The sequence below is a fragment of the Chiloscyllium plagiosum genome, unplaced genomic scaffold (genome assembly GCF_037043375.1).
Source record: "Chiloscyllium plagiosum isolate Xiang-an unplaced genomic scaffold, Cpla_swu_hap1 HiC_scaffold_32, whole genome shotgun sequence".
NCBI classification, from domain to species: Eukaryota; Metazoa; Chordata; class Chondrichthyes; order Orectolobiformes; family Hemiscylliidae; genus Chiloscyllium; species Chiloscyllium plagiosum.
The window spans coordinates 9,109,611-9,131,834 of NW_028270170.1; the positions used below are offsets into that span (position 1 = coordinate 9,109,611).

The 22,224-nt window shown below is 44.0% G+C and overlaps 1 protein-coding gene across 1 annotated transcript in view; it reads right to left on the reverse strand.

The window, feature by feature from the left end:
• Positions 1-22,224, reverse strand: part of LOC122539786 (plexin domain-containing protein 1-like) — a 276,627-nt gene that overhangs the window by 61,515 nt on the left and 192,888 nt on the right. The window contains exons 10-12 of the mRNA XM_043674842.2: positions 13,488-13,548; positions 10,674-10,809; positions 4,372-4,407 (exon numbers count right to left, since the gene is read on the reverse strand). Of these exons, the coding sequence (XP_043530777.1) occupies positions 4,372-4,407; positions 10,674-10,809; positions 13,488-13,548 (233 nt within the window). The remainder of the gene's footprint in view (positions 1-4,371; positions 4,408-10,673; positions 10,810-13,487; positions 13,549-22,224) is intronic.

A 22,224-nucleotide genomic window follows, 5' to 3' on the forward strand; every position in this document is an offset into this window, starting at 1 on the left:
GAGCAGATAATGATTCAAAACCAGCCAGCCAGGTCTTGGCCTGTAAGATGTGCAATTTGATTGATTGTAATTGGTATCTTCGCGTCCAGTGCTGCCTCACCCTGAATGGAAAACAAAGATTCGACCCATTTTGTTTGGTAGTGAAGATAAAACCTAGATTATTTTTTGCTTACTGATTTCAGTATCTCATTATTACATCCCAACAATTTAACCAAGGACTAACAACAATGTTGTAAGGCACCTTCATTCGTGATGAAGAGCTTTTGCCCGAAACGTCGATTTTCCTGCTCCTCAGATGCTGCCTGACCTGCTGTGCTTTTCCAGCATCACTCTAATCTAGACTCTGGTTTCCAGCATCTGCAGTCCTCACTTTCACCTCCATCTCTATACCTACCTCAATATCATGAGTAGCATTGAATCGAGGTCGTGGGATCTCACTCACTGATGGGAGAGCTGGAAAGATCCTCCTAGAGCGACGTTTTGGACAAAGCTGCCAGTGCTGCCCCTTTCCCTGGGTCAAGGGGCAAAATCTCACCCTATCAGGACAGCTGGCCAACCGAGGCTGGAGGCTGTTCACTGCAGGTACTGGCCAGCGGGAGCAGTGGCACTGATCGGTAATGTACCCACATAAAGGATTGCCAAAGTCACCAGTGTGTGGGGGAGGGGCAGAGAGAGGTCATGGAATGGGACTCATGGCTGTGGGGCTGTGAAGGTAGTGGGTTGACCTTTAGCAAGTCATGCCCTTCCCAACATTAGATCACTCAATCAGGCACTGACCACAGTGGGGAACTCAAACAAAGGAAGGGCTTGCATTTCAGTGATGACTGCTCTGCCATGCCTGTTGCTGGGTGAATACTGGTGGCAATGGATGGGCATCAATTCTCCACTTAAGGGTCTCAGCTGGCTGTGAGACAGTCAGGGCAGGCTGTGGTATCCCCATCTGGTACCCACTCACCCTGCCCAATCTCAACAATCATCTCAATGGAGGGCAGTAGATGCTGCCCATATTGGTAATCTCACAAGGCCATGGTCACCTGGAAAAAAATAAGGCTTCATGGAATGACACAATCTCAAAGGCAACCATTTCAACCAGGGTCGAAACTGAACTCAGTCAATGTGGTTGAATGTAGTCACCAAACTGAGCTTCCCCTAAAGGGTATTGTCTCCTTGGTGGTTCCCACAGGAATTGAGGTGGGGTCTATAATAATGGCAATGAACCATGGAAAGCATTACGTTATGTCCACAATCAGTATATGTTTAAAAACTGCAAACACCAATTAACAAACATATTCATGACATCATCACTGTATCATAGCATGCAACTTGAGGGTACAATGATCTCCATCACATCTGAATTCTTGCCACATTGTGGTTAAGTGTGCTACTCTTTGTAAATGAATTGCTTAATAATTGCCCAGACATGATGCACTCATGAATGTAATATTTGTATATATTAGCGGGCAGCAATAAACATCTGTTTGATCTTTCAATGCCATGTTACCCATGTCTTATTTTCTTATGTTATGGGGATAGCATAAGCACAATCACCTCAGGAAAAGACACTCTGCTGGAGTCAAAACATCCCATAGGAAGAATAATTGGGAAAATGTTGAACCTGTCCTGATAGAGGGAGTTAAAATTATAGACAGCACAGGGGAAATTGACAATGCAACATTTCATATAAAGTGCTATCACAAACATGGTGGCTCAGTGATCAGCACTGCTGCCTCACTGTGCCAGAGACCTGCATTTGCTTCCAGCCTCAGGTGACTATCTATGTGGAGTTTGCACATTCTCCCGTGTCTGTGTGGGTTTCCTCCCACAATGCAAAGATGTGCAGGTCAAGCGAATTGGCCATGCTAAATTGACCATAGTGTTCAGGGACGTGTAGGTTAGGTACATTAATCAGAGGTGAATGTAGAGTAGTGGGGTAGGGTTATGTGTCTGGGTGGGTTACTCTTCGGAGGGTCGGTGTGGACTTGTTGGGCTGAAGGACCTGTTTCCACACTGTAGGTATTTGATGAAAACTTCTATTCTATGAATTGAAGAAGGAAACCAAAGAGAAGCCATTTTGATTTTTGGTAATAGCCTAAAACAGGTTTACAAGAGATCAATTCCTTCCTGAGGTGTATACCCTTTAGCAGTGTCACAGAGTGCAGAGAACAAATAAAAAGATGTGCATTTGTGTCTGCACAGCTGTCTGTACAAACACTGGGAACTGAGAAACTTCAACTATAACTTTATATTCCTATTTATTAAAGGGTATTTGTTTTGCTGAATTTTAATGTACAGTTCTTTGCTTGATAAGATAAAAACCTAGGCAAATAAACACCAGCTACAATTATATTGTCATTGTCTACCAGATCATAATACTGCTCTCTCACTAGAAAGAAATGACTGGTGGTGGTTTAACCTGGGGGTTACCATACCTCAGGTTGGGGTGGTTGAGAAGGAGAGCCCTTCCTAGTAACCTCAGTTGGTGCTGGAATCTGAACCCATGCTGTTAGTATCACTCTGCATTAATTAACCAAGCACCCAGCCAACTGAGCTAAACCCTCCCTGAACAGACAGCTGCAATGCCTAAACACAAATACTGACAGCAGTAACTGAAGCTAAGATTGGGTCAGCAGAGGTGAGTGACTCATTTCCTGATTTGCTAAAGCCTTTCCCCTAATGAGAAGGCAAAGCCAGGAGGGTGAAGGAATACGCTCCACTCGCCCTTTGTGCAGCTCCAACAACACTCAGGAAGCTTATCATCTTCTTGAAAAAGAAAGCAGCTCTCTGATCAGTACCTCGCTCACCACTTTAAACACTCACTCTCTCCAATAACAATACAATGTGGCTGCACTGTGTAACCTCCACAAGATGCATGACAGAGACTTGATAAGGGCACTTTGACAGCCCCTCCCACACCAGCGACCTCTGTCACTCAGACAGACAAAGACAACAAATGCATGGGAACACTACCATCACTTCCAATCACACTGCATCCTGGCTTGGAGCTTCACCACCATTCCGCCATTGTCACTGGGCCAGGATTCTAGAATTCAGCAGCTCGGAAATACCTACACCAACACAAAGAGAAGAAGGTGGCTCATCACCACCTTTTCCAGAGCAATTAGGGATGGGCAAATGCTGGCAATACCTGCATCGAGTAACTTGCAAATTATGAAACAAAATACAAGGGTGAGCAGGAGATCAAGGTCCATTCCCAACTTAAAAACGGAGAGAAAGAAGTAAATTTTATTTACAGCCAATGATGCCTGTAACAGGACTGGTGTGGACTGTAGGAGGACAAAGGTCATTGTCTGCTATACAAGGTTGTGTGTCCATTCACTAACTCAGAGTCCCAGTTTGTATGACCGCTGTATGATACCACACAGCTTGGAACAGCTTTGCAGTAAGACCCACTCTCTAACCATTACGCTCGCAATTTCTCCCTCCCAGATGTACAAGTATATCCAATACCTGGTTTAAATATACTAGAGCAGTGACTCCCAAACCTTTCAATAACAAAGCAAATTTCAATGAAACAAACCATTCCACAGAACACCCACATTTTTCAGCTGTACGGATTGTTCATAAATGTCACATTTTCCCATGTTTATTATGGTCATGGTCTTACTTGAGAGGTTTGCATCAAGCTAAAGAAGGATCAAATGCATTAATGTTTCGAATCCACCAGAAAAAAAATAAACCAGCTTCGATCATGAGCACGGACACATTTTCAAAATGATGAAGGGCTTTTGTCTGAAACGTCGATTCTCCTGCTCCTCGGATGCTGCCTGACCTGCTGTGCTTTTCCAGCAACACACTCTCGACTCTAATATTGATACAGTCCTCACTTTCGCCTACATTTTCAAAATCTGCTTACCTCAATTATTTCTAACTACTCATGGCCCTAAATCTGATGCATTCAGTTCAGCGACTGATAGCTTGTTTTTTTTTAAATTTGGTGATTAATTTTCACAAATTTAATGAGTTGTCATTTTGGTTGATGTAGGTTTGGTTTAAGATGAAACAATGTCTGTTTGACATTGCTGTTCAATACTGTCGTGCAAAATTTCACAGCACGCGTGGGGACGTTCTGACAGCACAACCCAGTCTATCACAGCACATTGGCTGAAAACAACTCCTGGAGAATCTGCATCTACTGTCTCTTTGTATAGCACCCTGCAGGTGATAACAGTAACTTGCTCTATAAAAAAGGCTATGCTTGCTGACACCCATAAGCATCTGGGATACCTCTCATAAATATTTTAAAATAAAGCTTGAGAAATAGTTTAAAAACCCCAAAATGAGAAAAAAAAGTTAATGGAAGAACATACATTGTGAAAGCAAATTAAAAATGTAAATCATTATAAAACTTACCGTTGTCCTTCTGACGAAAAATGAGTTTTGTGTCATCTAGAGGAAAGAGCAAACTGGAATTAGATGGCAAGGCACATTGACAACTGATAATAAGCTCAGATCTGTGACGTGATGCCATTGTACATATCTAGTTTAATATCCCTATTCATAAATTTAGCTTTGGATCTGATTTCCTCCTTTCTCTTTTTTTTCTCTTTCCTTTTCTGTCTGACTCTCGAGTGCTAACTCCAGGAGAGAACAGCAATCTGTAGTGAAAGATAACTCAGGGAGAGGGTGCATCAACACAAGAGGTGCCCTCTTAATTATTTCACCAAAAACAAAATTGATTATAAAATACAGAAAGCAGCTGAAGCATCACTGTGGAAAAGAATGGGAAGGGAGTTGGGTCTTTCGGAGGGCATCCTTTGTGCCCTCACACCATTCATAGATTCCCTACAGCGTGGAAACAGACCCTCCCACCCAAACCCATTCCTCTACATTCACCCCTGACTAATGTACCTAACCTACACATCCCTGAACACTATGGACAATTTAGCATGGCCAGGAGACAGTGAGGTCTGCAGATGATGGAGATCAGAGTTGAGAGAGTGTTGTTGGAAAAGCACAGCAGGTCAGGCAGCATCGGAGGAGCAGGAAAATCGATGTCCCATGCTGGAGCCCTTCAGGAATGACGAAGGGCTATAGCCTGAAACATCAATTTTCCTGCTCCTCTTTGCTGCCTGACCCACTGTGCTTTTCCAGCAACACGCTCTCAATTTAGCATGGCCAATTCACCTAACGTGCACAGCTTTGGATTGTGGGAGGAAATCCATGCAGAAAATGTGCAAACTCCACACAGACAGTCACCTAAGGTTGGAATCAAATCCAGGTGCCTGGCGCTGTAAGGCAGTAGTGCAAGCCACTGAGCCACCGTGCTATCAGGCAAGAAGTGGTGCCCAGTTTGCAATTGGCAGGCAGTTAAACTTCAGACTCTCCAGTGCAGTACTACTGAGGGAGTGCTGCACTGTTCGAGATGTTGTATTTATGATGAAGTGCTAAAATCAGGCCCCATTTCCCTATTGGCTGGTTGTCAAAGACCACAAGGCGCTCTTTACAGAGAGGAGTGAGGGGAGTTAACCATTTCTTATATTTAGGCATCAGTTAGCATCAGACAAATAAATTCTCTGGTCATTATCACATTATTGCTTATGGAATCTACATAATATAGATTCCTACTTTACAACTTCAAAGAGTATTTCTTTGACTAACTTTTGTTCTGTCTCGTGGATGTGGAAAATGCTATATAAATGTGAACCTCACTCATCAAGTAACACAAACCTCTTGTGAAAGACATTTAGAAATAGGAAGCTAATTTTTAGGTGAATGACCTTCCTTCACAGATGGTTCTTGATAAACAGGAGGGTGAAAGGTGATTGAGGGTAGCCTGGAACACAGAACAACCAGATCAGCCACGATAGCTCAGTGGTTAGCAACAGTACCTCACAGTGCCAGGTACCTGGGCTCGATTCCATTCTCAGGCAACTGACTGTCTGGAGTTTGCACGTTCTCCCCATGTCTGTGTGGGTTTGCTCTGGTTTCCTCCTTCAATCCAAAGATGTGCAGTTTAAGTTTGGCTATACTAAATTCCCCATGGGGTGGACTTGATGGGCCAAAATGGCTTGCTTCCACAATGTAGAGATTTTATTGAATGCACAGCAGGCTTCACAGCTTCAGTGGCCTACTCCTAATTCCTATCTTCACAGAAGATGACCTGAAATGTTAAATCTTCTCTCCATAGATACCACCATACCTGTTCTGCATCTCCGACATACCCTGCTTTATTTCAGATTTCCAGCATCCACGGTGTTTTCTTTACGGTATTGGTATGGCTTATTTTTGGTGGAGGTGAGGTCAGCTTGAGGGTGTGTTTGGTTAATTTCAAAAGTACATGTGATTTCAATTCTGCTTTTGATGAAATAGCAACAGATGGCTATAGGAGATTATTTTCCTGAGTTACTGAAGACAACTCCAACATTCCACACTTGAGCTCCAAGAGTCCTCAGTAAACACACATGGATGTCACATCCCTGCGCTAGGCTGTTAACTACTTCAATGTTTACTTATATAATGAAGGTACTTGGGGAAAAAAAAGTGCTTCCTGTTGTTAACACTTAATAAGTGTGAATTGTAATAAAATCTCATAATGTTTAAGTTTGGATATTCGGTACTGATTTATGAGGCTAATGTGTAATATTTAATGAACTGTGAGCAACTAAAATAAGATTGAGAATTAATGCTCAAAGTAGCCGAGGGGTAGTGTGGCAGGAGTGTTGTATTACTGACAGTGTAGATTATTTTAACAAGCCTGCATTTTTTCTCTGATCATTTGCTAATTATTTCCAATACTTTCCATAAAATAACCAAACCCATTTGCTGCACACTTCAACATTACACATCAGCTACAGTTGAAGGACTGAGTTCACAGAGACTTGAAGTCTCTGCCAGTTCTTTGAAAGTGCTCTTCAATTTATCGCAGTCTGCTGCCGTTACCCCACAGCTCTGCAATTCCAATTCCTTTTTTTTAAAAAAAAAATTCAATTCCCTTTTGAGAGTCCCTGTACAGTTAGCTTTCACTAGCCTTACCAGCCTTACTGGGACTGCCTTCTGCCCAAAACAAAACACTCTTCTCTGGTTCAATAAAAACCGAAAGAACTGCGGATGATGGAAATCAGAAACAAAAACAAATTGCTGGAAAAGTTCAGCAGGTCTGGCAGCATCTGTGGAGAGAAATTCAAGGTTAACATTTTTGGGTGGAGTGAGGAAGGATCTGAGGAAGGGAAACTCGACCCAAAATGTTAACTCTGATTTCCCTCCACAGATGCTGCCAGACCTGTTGAGCTTTTCCAGCAATTTCCATTTTTTGTCTCTACTCTGGTTCATCTGGTAATTACCTTTTCTTTAGTTCCAAATCTTTCTCATCAGTGGAAACAATTTCTCCCCACCTACCCTATCAATCGTCCTCACTTCATTTTGTTGACACATTTTGGTATAAGATATCCCAACAGGTTTTCCATCAAACAGCTGGTTTAATTTATTGCCAAATATTCAAACTTTTTTCATTTCACTGTTACAATTGTGGGATTACTGTTAGAAACGGCAATGAGAAAGTGGTTCACCAAGCTTCATAACTTGCTTCTGAATGAAGGTGCTCCAAACAGCTCCATAGGAACAGAAGTAGGCCATTCTGCCCATTGAATCTGTTTTGTCATTCAGTGAGATCATCATTAATCTGATAACCCTTGTTGAAGGGTCCCTTGAAAACAGAATTTTCCTGCTATGTACCATGCATGAGATGTAGTTTAGCAGCCATTACAGCAATACTTAACCTTCTAAAATTCTTGCCTATGAAAACAAAGGAAAGAATTGCAAAAAATTTGCAGAAGTCACAATGCCCAAGGCTAGTATCAGCAATACATCTGGTGACAAACACACTTTATTGTCAGTGTCGTCTCTGAAAATATGCTTATGCAGAATGATAAACCAGTTCTCAAATGAGAGCGACCAATGGGACGATGATCATTTGATATCATGAATGAATGTCCCATGGCCACTGGCCAAGAGGGTACAACTGTGGGACATAGTGTAGGTTATCCACCCCTAGAAATGTAAGCCAACAGTAAGTGTCAGGCTCAGAGTGGGGTGTACTCAGGAGAGTAGGCACCAGGGCTAGGTCAGTTCCACACTGGAATAACCACACTGGAGACAAGCAAGTTAGAGAAGCTTCTTGCTAAAAGCCAAGCCATGGCCAAGTGAGATAAGGAGTCAGATTCTGGAGTAATCTCTCTGGGGCTAGGACAAATGTGCACTGGAGGAACCATGTAGGGACAAGAATTGGGTAGACTCAGGGCAGAGGGGAAACTTCCCAGAAAGCAGTCTTCATTGAGCAGTCCTCATTAGGCAGATGGAAGCTGGACAGCAGGAAAACTGAGGGAAGAATGACTTAACACCTTAGCTAGAGAGCAGAATGCTGCCTGTACCACTTTAACGTGACTGAAACTCACCGTGCTAACAGCCAGTTTGCCCTTTGGTATTAGTGAACCATCCCCAGTTGTCACTGTTATATACTGTTTTTATCTAACTAACTACCATATCATGTCTAGACTACTGTTTCTTAACCAACTCAATATACTATGAGAAAATATATCATCGATTGCCTAACTGATCACAAACCCCTATAACTAATCCTCGACTCCATTTTCCTGCCTTTTCCCCATAACTCTTGATTCTCCAAAACATCTAACTATCTCAGACTTGAAAATCCTTAATGGCCCAGCCTCGACAGCCTTCCAGACTCACTCCCCTCTGAGAGAAGAAATTCTTCCTCACCCCCGTCTTAAATGCATGATCCCTTATTTTGAGATAATGCGCCATGGCCCTAGACTCTCCCACCAGGGGAAACAACCTTTCCAGACCTACTCTTCCAAGAGCCCTAATAATCTTGATACAATAACAATGCCGCCTTGAGTAAATTTTGAACTTGTAATATTCCTGGCAGGGAAACTGGGAAATTCAATTGACCACAATTCTGGGATATTTATCCATATTTTCATCTTTGCTGTAATCACGTGATTTATGACCTAATTAACATTATGGATTTATTAAATTTTGAGAGAGAAGGCAAACTTTTTTTGATATGGCGGTGATGCTTTCAATTTCTGATCCTGACAGGTTAAACTTCAAGCCAGGATCAAGAATTTGCAATTTCAGAGCTATTAAACTTGCAATAGTTCTTTTAAAATTGCTTTATTCTACAATAAAGTATGACCAGCGTACTCTTGCAGATCAAAGCAATTAAAGTAATTTTCCTGTTACAGTTATTACCCAATAATGAGAAATAACAAAAGCCTTGCAATTGAATTTCCAGCAGCAGTATATTGATTAGGCAAAATAAATGACCTTCCAGTTGGCATTAGTTGAAAGCAGTTGCCGACCTCATTCAGACCTGACACAGATTGTTTGAAGTTAGTGGCACCACTGGGCAGGATGGTACCGGGCTGTGTTATAGAACTTTGGTTCCTACAAATTGGCCACCTTCTGGTTAACGGGTAAAGATTAGTCAACCTCGTGTCTATTTTTCAGACGTAGAACTGGAGCAGAGGAAGCCAATTTTGCAGTTGGAGGCACAGTTGCCAATGGTGAAGGAAGTTGAGTGATGCAGAGAGGACTGGTCAGGCCAGCGGGTCATAAAAACATCATGTGGAGGTGCTGGTATTGGACTGGGATGGACACGGTTAAAAATCACACAACACCAGGTTATAGTCCAACAGGTTTAATTGGATGTACTAGCTTTTAGAGCACTGCTCCTTCACCAGGTAGCTACTATAGTCAGTTGGAGAATAACCTTTGTTAAAAAAACAGACATTCATGAAGATGACATACTGGGCACACTGGAGTTTTATTTTGAAGGACACAAGACAAACCAGACAAGTATATATCATTCACACGTTTTACTGGGTTTTCTTTCTAGGAAGGACTTAAAAACAAGAAGAAGAATTTAAAAGCTGCTCCAGAACTGCTTCAAATGAGGATTTATTGTGTTAAATAAAAAGGGGATGGAGACAACATTCACACACGAGTGACTCCTTCATCTTATTTGAATAACGTTTGCGGCATGTACTGAGTCGTTTTACAAAACCAAAACTCCCACCTTGGAGCCGTGACCAGTAGGAGGACAATCGGAATTTCCACACAAGCTTGGCAGGGTTTTCCAGGAAAACATAGGCCCACATCCCAGAAACACACTCGCAACCGGCAAAGCTTCAAGGCAGAGGCAGGAACTCCATAAATCACCTCTTTGTTTTTCATTTCATGGGGAGAATTCAGCAGCTACATCTGAAAGCACTAAACTAGAAGGCAGTGTCAAAGTCAATCCCTGTTACTAAGGAGCACGTCAGCCTAGTTACAGAGGACATGGCCACTGCTTCCTCCCTACTTCTTCAGAAAATTCCTCAGCTCCGTTCGGACCCTCAGCTTCACTAGTGATCGCGATTTGACTCAGATGAAAAAAACACATGGCACCTTCTCTGGCATTCTTGAGTTTCAAAGTAATTAATTTGTTTTCTTTCTTTACTCCTGTGGAGCTCTGACTGTGCACACTGTGAGTTATACACTAAGCTCTCCTTTTCGCAGATTTTCTTTAATGGACCAGTTTCAGATGGCCCACACAGTGGGTGAGGCAATTTTATTTAAATCAGCTCACTTTCAGTTACTTCTCATCCTTCTATAATAAACAGGTTAGAGAGAAAACAGGTTGATATGTTTACCTTCCGTAGTGAGACTGCTTGAGAGCAGCACTGATGTGGTGGTGGTAACTTCAACTTCCAATGAATTTAGAAAGTTTGCTGTGGAGGAGACGTCTGGGAAATGTTCTGGATGGTCCTCACAGAGCTCACCGCTGTGCTGAAATGTTGCAAAGATAATAACAGAAACATTAAAGAGGGATGGAGTTAACATCTGACCATTACCCGCAAGAGGATGCAATCATGGACAAAAGCTTAGCTGCTAGGTTGGGACTGAAGGCTAACTGACCTCATTCCACAGACAATAAACAGAGCAGCTTCATGTCTTTCAAACTGGCATGGATCTGAACACTGAAATGTTCAGTGCCTAACCCCATGGTGATATTATCAGAGGTTCTCATAGGGTGGAAATGATGCTATTCAAGCAGTAACACCGAAGAGGAACTTTTGTGTTTTCTAAATGGAACCTCTCCTGCTAAGGTTCAGGAGATGAAGGATGGTTGAGGATGGGGATGCTGTGGATGGAAGGAGGGGTGCAGTTTCCAAATGTACGCTTCTGTCGGGTGTCATTCTATTCCAGATTGTGAAACCGAGCATTCAAGGGAGAAAGATTGTTGGCCCACTCCATTGGGCAATGGCAAACATTGTACCGGGTTCCTGAAGGCAGTGGGGGAGGAAACAAAATCTGGCACGCAAGCCCCTTCTGAGAGGTGTCTCGACTAAAGGCAAACTACTGCGGACATTGAAAATCTAAAGCAAAACACAGAGAATGCTGGAGAAACTCAGCAGGTCTGGCAGCATCTGTGGAGGAATTAAAAACACAGAGAAGTTCTGAAGAAGGGTTATACTGGACTCGAAACATTAACTCTGCTTTCTCTCCTGACGCTGTCTGACTAGCTGAGTTTCTCCTGCAGTCTTGGTACTTGTTTCTAGGAGGGGTCTCTAACCCTTTAATAAAGAGGATTTTGGCCTCACTTTGGAAACAAGTTCACACCAGCCAAGCTGCCATTGCAGCTGTTCACAGTTGGAATTTAGAAGGATATAGGAGCAGGAGTAGGCCAGTCAGCCCCTTCAGCTGTTCCACCGTTCAATAAGATCATGGCTGATCGTCTACCTCTCCTGCACTCCCATGCATAATTCCCATATTCCTTCATTCTCTCAATAACCAATTATTTGCTGATGTCTGACTGGAATTTTACTCAACAACTGGATGTTCCACCAATCTCTGGGGTGGAGAATTCCAAAGGTTTACAACTCTTTGAATGAGAAATAATCTCCACATCTGTCTTAACACTGAGACTATGACCTCAGGTTCTTGACTTGTTGGCAAGGACAAATACCATCCCACCATCTATCCAACAAGTCCCTTAAGAACTGTATATATTTCAATGAGATCACCTCTCATTCTTCTAAACGTGAGGAAATAGAGGCCTAGTCTACTCAATCCTTTTGACCAAGAAACTCATTGAGTGAACCTTGCTCCCTCTCTAAGGCAAATATATCCTTCCTTTCAAAAGGGATATCAACTTTATCTGAAGGTAGAGTTATACTAAAGGCAACCTCAATTCTCAGAAAGATATCAGGGATGAGGGTCTTCGCTAACATAGGAAGGTTTCAAGGGTTTGTTCAAGACAATGAAAGTTGTTGATCACGTTTGCAATTGGCAGGAGGGTCAGCAACCAGAGATCACAGATTTAAGATGATTTGCAAAGAACACAGGTGGGATAGGAGGAGATAATAGTATCACTGACAAGTCAAAGGTGGCAGGAATGTAAGCTGTGGGGAGGACACTAAGAGACATAAGCAGGTTAGGTGAGTGGGCAACAAAACTATAATATGGCAACGTGTTAAATTATTCATTCGGTGGTAAGAATAGAAAAATCAGGTTTTCTTTAAGAAATGTGAAACTTATAAATGTTGATGGTCAAAGGGACATGTGTGCTCATTTAAAGAACACAGATGCAGCTATAGTAAATAATTAAGAAGTCAAATGACTTATTGACATTTATTCCAAAGGATAAATAGGTCTTGCTATAGGTGACGAGGACTTTGGTGAGATCACACTTGGGATAGTCCGTGCAATTTTAGCTTCCACATTGAAGAAGGATATTCTTGCACTGAGGCAGTGCAACAAAGATTCACTGGGTTGGCCATGATGAAAGGCTGAATAAACTGGGTCTACTTTCTCCAGGATGTAAGAGATTGAGAGATGGTCTCATTGACACTAAGAGAAGGGGCTTGACAAGAAGTTGTACCCCCGGGCGGGGAGTCTAGAACACAGGGAGGCCTATGAGATGAGGAGAAAATACTTCTCCCAAAGGGTAATGAGTCTTTGAAATTCTTTATCCCTGATGGTCCATTATTGAATATGCTTAAACAGCTGATGTTTGGACTCTAAAAGGATAGAGGCAGGAAAGTGAGTTGAAGTTAAAAATCAGCAATGTTGGAGTATGCTTGATAAGGTTTATGGAATACTGTTGCTCCTATTACTTCAGTTCTGAAGAGAGAATTGTTTTGCAGTGAGTCATGATGATCTGGAATGCATGGTTTTAAGGTTGGTTAAAACAAATTCAACAGTTACTTTCAAAAGGGAAGCAGAGCTACGGGAAAGGATCAGGCAGTAGGACAAATTGGGCAGCCCTTTCAAACCGATTCCACATGAACCTCTCATTCAATTTATTCCAAAGGTTTCGAAATTGTCGTCAGACTATTAATGATTTTAACATGCCATCAAATTGTTGCAGACTAGCAAACATGGACATATTCTTATATAAAAAAAGAAAATGGTAATGTAAGGAAGACTGATGGAATGAGTGCTGAGGTAAGGTTTTACTGTACCTCCTCCATGCAGTGATAGTCCAGCCATTCCTGTCGGTGCCGGTCAAACCCATTGGAACATCTAAATACCAAACAAAAGAACAGAGGGCTGAATATTCTCACTTTTTGTCACTCGTGCTGAGTTTCATGAAGGCTTGCTCTCCGTGAGTTTTCTTCATCTCATTAGCAATCTGCCCACCGTTATCCCGCCCCTCTTATCCAATGCCAGCCCGATTCCGCCTCTTGCCATTCTCAGATGAACTCACCGGTGCCAGGATATTCCAGAATAGAGTGCCCTCCCTCACACCAATACCAATGTCAAAAGTCCATTGGGCACCCAGAGGAGAGTTGGCAATCTGGAGTTGCTCTGGCTGGTTTGGGACTTTTGCCCCAGACTTGGTGGAGAAGGAGAAATTGGAATCCAGGGACATGGGGGTCCTGTTGGGCAAGGTGGTGCAGAGGATGGTCCATTTACCCTAGCGTTGGCAGAGGAGGATTAGACCCTGCCAGTCTGGTCTGAGGTTGCCACCCAGGGTCAGTGTCTCCTCAGTCACCTGGAGGAATGCCCAGCAGTGCAAGAGAAAGTTCAGTGACCTTCCTCCATCTTCTACCTGATCGCTCACACTCATTCTACCTCTGCACCGCACCCACCATGGCTCATACTCTACCTGGCTCTTACTGTTGCATGCAACATCTTCCCTCACTTGGTCTCATCCTACCCTAACACCCTGGCATTGCGCCCCATCTCACCACCCCCAGCTCCTGTTCCTCCTTCTCATCTCTCACTCCGGACTGCTCACTAGCTTTCTCCCCAATGTCACCAGCAGTAACAGCTGTGCCAGCCATTGTCACCTCATCCAATTACTCCCTTTGCCCCCTTGCAGGAGAGGACGGTCAATTATACAGTAGACAGAGATGTGACAGGGGCTGGGGCGTATATGGCATTTCATTCCTCTCCCTCTTCGAGGCTCCTGACCCTGAAGGCCTCAGACATGTGAATGACCATGTCCAAGAGCCTGGACTGCCCTTTGACCTATCGTGCAGGCTCTCCCTGCCTGAAGAGTGTCTCTCTTGATATACCTGAGCACTCTCCTCCTCTGACTTTGAGACACGGCCTTTTAATGGAAGCCTGTGTGCTGTGTCTGCCCCATCCACCTGCTGGCACATGGTGCAGCTGTACCATTGATGGAGCGCAGTGCCATGCCACAAATGCCCAGCCCAATCAACGGTAACCACTGGCAACCAGATAATTTGCCTGGCTTTGTATCTGAACTCAATGACAAGGAATGCCAGGGCAAGGCAAAGTGTGCGAGCATTAAGTGAGTAAGCGATGTGGCTCTGAGGTGGTGCTGGGGGAGCTCTGGGCATGGGCTGCATGTCCCAATGGGCCAAATGTCCTTTCAACAGCATTCCAATGACAGCTGGCTGTACCCTCCAAGTACAGCCCTTAAAGGCAGAAGTGCACAGTAAGTGCATCGTGTTGGATGGCACATTGGTCAGCACTGCTGCCTCACAGCGCCAGGGACCTGGGTTCGATCCCAGCCTCGGACGTTGTCCATATGGAGTTTGCACATTCTCCCCATGTCTGTGCGGGTTTCCTCCGGGTACCCTGGTTTCCTTCCAGAGGCAAACGTCAGAGCTACCTTCTTGCTTGAGAGGCAGATAGTCACATTACAAGATGATTTGGTATAGAAACATAGAGACATATAAGATAGGAGCAGGAGGAGGAAATTTGGCCCTTTGAGCCTGCTCCACCATTCATCATGATCATGGCAGATCATCCAACTCTACAGCCTAATCTTGCTTTCTCCCCATAACATTTGATCCCATTTACTCCAAGTGCTAGATCTAGCCCCCTCTTGAATACATTCAATGTTTTGGAATGAATTCTACAGGCTTCCCCCTCTTTGGGTGAAGAAATATCTCCTCATCTTCGTCCTAAATGGTCTACCCTGAATCCTCCGACTGTGAAACAGACGTATAGAAAGTGGAAGATCTATTTACGTAGGATCATAGAAAACAGGGCCAAGAATAAGCCATTCGGCCCACTCCACCATTTGAAATGATTGTGACTGATCATCCAACTCAATCTCTTGTTCCTGCTTTTTCCCCAAAACCTTTGATCCCTTTAGCCCTAAGACCGATATTAACTCCTTCTTGAAAACTTTCAATGTTTTGGCCTCAACTCTTTCAATGGCAGAGACTTCCACAGGGACCCCACTCTCTGGGTGAAGACATTTTTCCTTATCTCAGGAAGAGGAAGAGGAGGAAGGCAGAGAGAAAGAACAGTCTTGACAAACAGGCCAAGGAGCAGGTGCAGAAAGCTTGGGCCAGGAGGGGAAATAAATCTTTGATCTTGATACTGTCCACTTCTCAAGTCAAACAAAAGAAAGCGATGGCTATTCTCTACAAAATATTTCCAAATGACTTTCTTCAGTCTGCATGCGAAATACTCAGGTGTTCCTCTTCAATATCCTTTTCACCATGAATGGGTGCACATTTGATGGGCCGAATGCCTCTGAAGAATATGAGTACGAATAGGAGATAATTGAGAGTGGAGTCAATTCGAAGAGCTAGTACCATCATGGTGGGCTGAATGGCCTCCTGTGCAGTAATTTAAATGCTTATTTTTGTTGCATAGGATTAATATTACAGATTTGAATGCTGTTTACATTTGAGTAGTTTAATTCCTATTAAATATTAGCATTTGTTTCACTGTTGCTGTGTTAACAAGAATGGGCCAATCTGGAGGTGATAATCTGCACTGCAATCCCTGATAGGACCATGGGACTAGATTCACTAGCGACTTTCAAAGGGAATTGGGTAAACAAATGGAGGAGAAAATGTAAAGAATTACATTGTGGGGAAAGATGGGTGAGGTGGCAGTGGTGGTCTGAAGGGTTGAGACAAATTGGGTAGCATGTTCAAACAGCCAACAGAGAGAAAAGACAGAATGGGTGATTGAGTGCTGTAAGATGCTATAATCCTTACAGCTGAAGTATTAATAACCTCCAGTTGAGCCTGGAGAACACACACATTACATGCAAGCAATCCAGTGACATACTAAAAATAAATGAATGCTGTTCGACATGAATGGCACCATTCCAACATCTCCTCAGCAAAATAATACATTTGCCAAACACTTCTGCAGAGACTGTCTCCCTTTAAGTAGAAAAACAACAGACCTCAAAGCTTGTTTTTCTTGTATGGATATAAGTAGATAATTTTCAAAATACTGGGAAACATTCAACAAACAGAGGTGACAAGGAACCCATGCTAATCAATTCCAGAGTTCTCCATTACACCGTTCCTCACCAGTCTTCTGAATCCACATCAGAAGATTATGCCAAGTCAGGAAACAACATTAAAATTAAAAGGTCTTTTAATCACATGCTTTGTAAAAAGTGTTAACTGTTTATTAAAGTGTGTGGATAAAGAAGGAGAAAGATGTGGGCTAAGATTTCCAAAGAGTTGTGGAGAATCCATAGGCCTTTAAAAATGGCCGGTAGTACATGGATTTAAAGATCCTATTTCCATTTTTGACAGTTCTTGATTTTATCAAAGACAAAAATGGGGACAGAACGTTGCTCATGTGAGGGGAAATCTGAAATCAGCTGGGCCATTCGAAATTCATGGTGATTTCTAACATTTTGGCTGAACCCAGGTTTTAACCCAGGAGCCAGGAGAGCGCTAGTTATAGGGGACTCTCTAGTTAGAGGGACGGACAGGCGGTTCTGTGGACATGGGCGAGACTCACGGATGGTTTGTTGCCTCCCGGGTGCTAGGGTCCGAGACGTCTCAGACCGTGTCTTCAGAATCCTTAAGGGGGAGGGTGTGCAGCCAGAATGTTCCTCCTGCAGGATGTTTGAGGTAGGGGTGACCACCGATACTCCTGCCGACTTCGTCTGCAGGAAATGCAGTCAGATCCTGATCCTCACCGAACGAGTTAGGGAACTGGAACTGGAGTTGGATGAACTGAGGATTATTCGAGAGGCTGAGAGGGTGATTGATAGAAGCTACAGGGACATAGTTACGCCGGAGAACAGAGGTAGCTGGGTAACAGTTAGAGGTGGGAAGGGGAAGAAGCAGGCAGTGCAGGGTTCCCCTGTGGTCATTCCCCTAAAAAATAAGTATACAGCTTTGGAAACTGTTGGGGGGGACAGCGTTGCAGGTGTAAGCTGCATGGAAGGGGTCTGTGGCTCTGAGACTCAGAAGGGAAAGGGGGAGAGGAGGAGAGCGCTAGTTATAGGGGACTCTCTAGTTAGAGGGAAGGATAGGCGGTTCTGTGAATATGGGCGAGACTCACGGATGGTTTGTTGCCTCCCGGGTGCTAGGGTCCGAGACGTCTCAGACCGTGTCTTCAGAATCCTTAAGGGGGAGGGTGTGCAGCCAGAAGTCGTGGTACACATTGGCACCAACGACATAGGTAGGAAGGGGGGTGGGGAGGTCATTCAAGAGCTCAAGGAGTTAGGCTGGAAGCTAAAAGCTAGGACAGACAGAGTCGTCATCTCTGGGTTGTTGCCGGTGCCACGTGACAGTGAGGCAAAGAATAGGGAGAGAGTGCAGTTGAACATGTGGCTGCAAGGCTGGTGTAGGAGGGAGGGCTTCAGATATTTGGACAATTGGACTGCATTCTGGGGAAGGTGGGACCTGTACAAACAGGACGGGTTGCACCTGAACCAGAAGGGCACCAATATCCTGGGGGGTAGGTTTGCTAGCACTCTTCGGGGGGGTTTAAACTAATTTGGCAGGGGGATGGGATCCGGACTTGTAGTCCAGCAAGTAAGCTAGCTGTGTGTCAGGATGCCCAAGACTGTAGGGAGGCTGTGGAGAAGGTAGCACTGACAGGGACTACTTGCGGACACAGAGATGGGCTCAAGTGCGTATACTTCAACGCAAGGAGTATCAGAAATAAGGTAGGTGAACTTAAGGCGTGGATCGGTACCTGGAACTACGATGTTGTGGCCATCACGGAAACGTGGATAGATGAGGGACAGGAATGGCTGTTGGAGGTTCCTGGTTACAGGTGTTTCAGTAAGATTAGGGAGGGTGGGAAAAAAGGAGGGGGGTTGGCATTGCTAATTAGAAATGGTATAACGGCTGCAGAAAGGAAGTTTGAGGGGGATCTGCCTTGGAGGTAGTATGGGCTGAAGTCAGAAATAGGAAAGGTGCAGTCACCTTGTTGGGTGTTTACTATAGGCCCCCCAATAGCAGCAGAGATATGGAGAAACAGATTGGGAAACAGATTTTGGAAAAGTGCAGAAGCCACAGGGTCGTAGTCATGGGCGACTTCAACTTCCCAAATATTGATTGGAAGCTCTTTAGATCAAGTAGATTGGATGGGGCGGTGTTTGTGCAGTGTGTCCAGGAAGCTTTTCTAACGCAGTATGTAGATTGTCCAACCAGAGGGGAGGCCATATTGGATTTGGTACTCGGTAATGAACCGGGACAAGTGGTGGGCTTGTTAGTGGGTGAACATTTTGGTGATGGTGACCACAATTCTGTGACTTTCACCTTGGTTATGGAGAGAGATAGGTGCGCACAACAAGGTAGATTTTATAATTGTGGGAAGGGAAATTACGATGCTGTAAGGCAGGATTTGAGGAGCATACGTTGGGAGCATAGGCTGTCAGGGAAGGATGTGGTGGAAATGTGGATCTTTTTCAAAGAGCAGATACGACGTGTCCATGATATGTATGTACCTATCAGGCAGGAAAGAAATGGTCGTGTGAGGGAGCCTTGGTTGACGAGAGAGGTTGAATGTCTGGTAAAGAGGAAGAAGGAGGCTTACATAAGGTTGAGGAAACAGGATTCAGACAGAGCAGTGGAGGGATACAGGATAGCCAGAAGGGACCTGAAGAAAGGGATTAGGAAAGCTAAGAGAGGGCATGAAAAATCGTTGGCGGATAGGATCAAGGATAACCCCAAGGCATTTTATGCGTATGTGAGAAACCTGAGAATGACGAGAACGAGGGTAGGTCCGATCAAAGACAGTAGTGGGAGACTGTGTATTGAGTCGGAAGAGATAGGAGAGGTCTTGAACAAGTACTTCTCTTCAGTATTTACGAACGAGAGGGACCGTATTGTAGAAGAGGAGAGTGTGAAATGGACTGGTAAGCTAGAAGAGATACCTGTTAGGAAGGAAGATGTGTTGGACATTTTGAACAACTTGAGGATAGACAAGTCCCCCGGGCCTGATGGGATATATCCTAGGATTATGTGGGAAGCAAGAGAGGAAATTGCAGTACCGTTGGCAATGATCTTCTCGTCTTCATTGGCAACGGGGGTGGTACCAGGGGACTGGAGAGTAGCGAATGTTGTGCCCCTGTTCAAAAAAGGGAATAGGGATAACCCCGGGAATTACAGGCCTGTTAGTCTTACTTCTGTGGTAGGCAAAGTAATGGAAAGGGTGCTGAGGGATAGGATTTATGAGTATCTGGAAAGACACTGCTTGATTAGGGACAGCCAGCACGGATTTGTGAAGGGTAGGTCTTGCCTTACAAGTCTTATTGAATTCTTCGAGGAGGTGACCAAGCATGTGGATGAGGGTAGAGCAGTGGATGTAGTGTACCTGGATTTTAGTAAGGCATTTGATAAGGTTCCCCATGGTAGGCTTATGCGGAAAGTCAGGAGGCATGGGATAGAGGGAAATTTGACCAATTGGATAGAAAACTGGCTAACCGGTCGAAGGCAGAGAGTGGTGGTAGATGGTAAATATTCAGCCTGGAGCCCAGTTACAAGTGGAGTTCCGCAGGGATCAGTTCTGGGTCCTCTGCTGTTTGTAATTTTTATTAATGACTTAGATGAGGGAGTCGAAGGGTGGGTCAGTAAATTTGCAGATGATACGAAGATAGGTGGAGTTGTGGACAGTGAGGAGGGCTGTTGTCGGCTGCAGAGGGACTTAGATATGATGCAGAGCTGGGCTGAGGAGTGGCAGATGGAGTTCAACCCTGCCAAGTGTGAGGTTGTCCATTTTGGAAGAACAAATAAGAATGTGGAATACAGGGTTAATGGTAGGGTTCTTAGTCAGGTGGAGGAACAGAGGGATCTTGGGGTCTATGTACATAGATCTTTGAAGGTTGCCACTCAGGTGGATAGAGTTTGTAAGAAGGCCTATGGAGTATTATCGTTCATTAGCAGAGGGATTGAATTCAAGAGTCGTGAAGTGATGTTGCAGCTGTACAGGACTTTGGTTAGGCCACAGTTGGAGTACTGTGTGCAGTTCTGGTCGCCTCACTTTAGGAAAGATGTGGAAGCTTTGGAGAGGGTGCAGAGAAGATTTACCAGGATGTTGCCTGGAATGGAGAGGAAGTCGTACGAGGATAGGTTGAGAGTTCTCGGCCTTTTCTCGTTGGAACGGCGAAGGATGAGGGGTGACTTGATAGAGGTTTATAAGATGATCAGAGGAATAGATAGAGTAGACAGTCAGAACCTTTTTCCCCGGGTACAACAGAGTGTTACAAGGGGACATAAATTTAAGGTGAAGGGTGGAAGGTATAGGGGAGATGTCAGGGGTGGGTTCTTTACCCAGGGAGTGGTGGGGGCATGGAATGCGCTGCCCGTGGGAGTGGTAGAGTCGGAATCATTGGCGACCTTTAAGCGGCACTTGGATAGGTACATGGATGGGTACTTAATCTAGGTTAGAAGTTCGGCACAACATCGTGGGCCGAAGGGCCTGTTCTGTGCTGTATTGTTCTATGTTCTATGTTCTATGTTCTAATTCGCAATGTGATTGTGTAAATTTTTAGAGCCAATCTAAGTGCTCATGAAGAGCAGACAAGGTCTGTAGACCTGTCAAAAGGTAAAGTTTCTAAATAGCCTGTCCTTTAAAAACATTGAAAAAAACAAATAGCCTGCACGTGTCTGTGAGTTAAAGCAAATTGTACTAGCAGCTTCAATTGTTGATTGTTGTCAATGAGAGTCCACTTGCCATCAATCAGAATTCTCTTCTCATGAATGTTAGTTTTCCCCTTGAATTGGTGTTCTTGTAAACTGTCCTGATAAGTGCAAAATGAAAAGCTTTCACAAATGTTTTTTCAGCAATAAATAAATGATTATTGACATAACCAGGTCATTATTAATGCTTGATTGCTTTCCACAATCTATCATCATCATAGTGGAGTTTGTCAGTTCAGAGTTTTACTGGCAGCTGAAAGATGCTATTAAAGAACTATCTATCTATTACATGGGGTCATGGATAGCAATGTTGAGAGTGTGGTGCTGGAAAAACACAGCAGGTCAGGCAGCATCCGAGGAGCAGGAGAATCTATGTTTCGGGCATAAGCCCTTCATCAGGAAAGAGCCTCATTCCTGATGAAGGGCTTATACCCGAAATGTCGACTCTCCTCCTCCTCGGATACTGCCTGACCTGCTGTGCTTTTCCAGCACCACACTCTCGACTCTGATCACCAGCATCTGCAGTCCTCACTTTCTCCTTATGGATACCAATGTTTATCTCAAAAAGGGAATAAAAGTGTGAAGAAGTTTAAATTTATTAAATGAGCTTTCATGAATGGGAGATTTCCTTTGTATAGTGAAGTCATTTACCATCCTCTGAGGAAATGACATCAACACAGCAAATGACATCACACAGGAAATGACATCACCAAATCTAGGAACCCTAAATGCATAAAGAGAAAGTGGGTTACTAACACCAGTGCTTCACTGGAGGCTCACTGATGATGTTACCTAGTATGGTGATGAAACATCTGAAAATGAACTGTCCAGCTCAGTGAGCAAACTTACATCCATAGTGAAG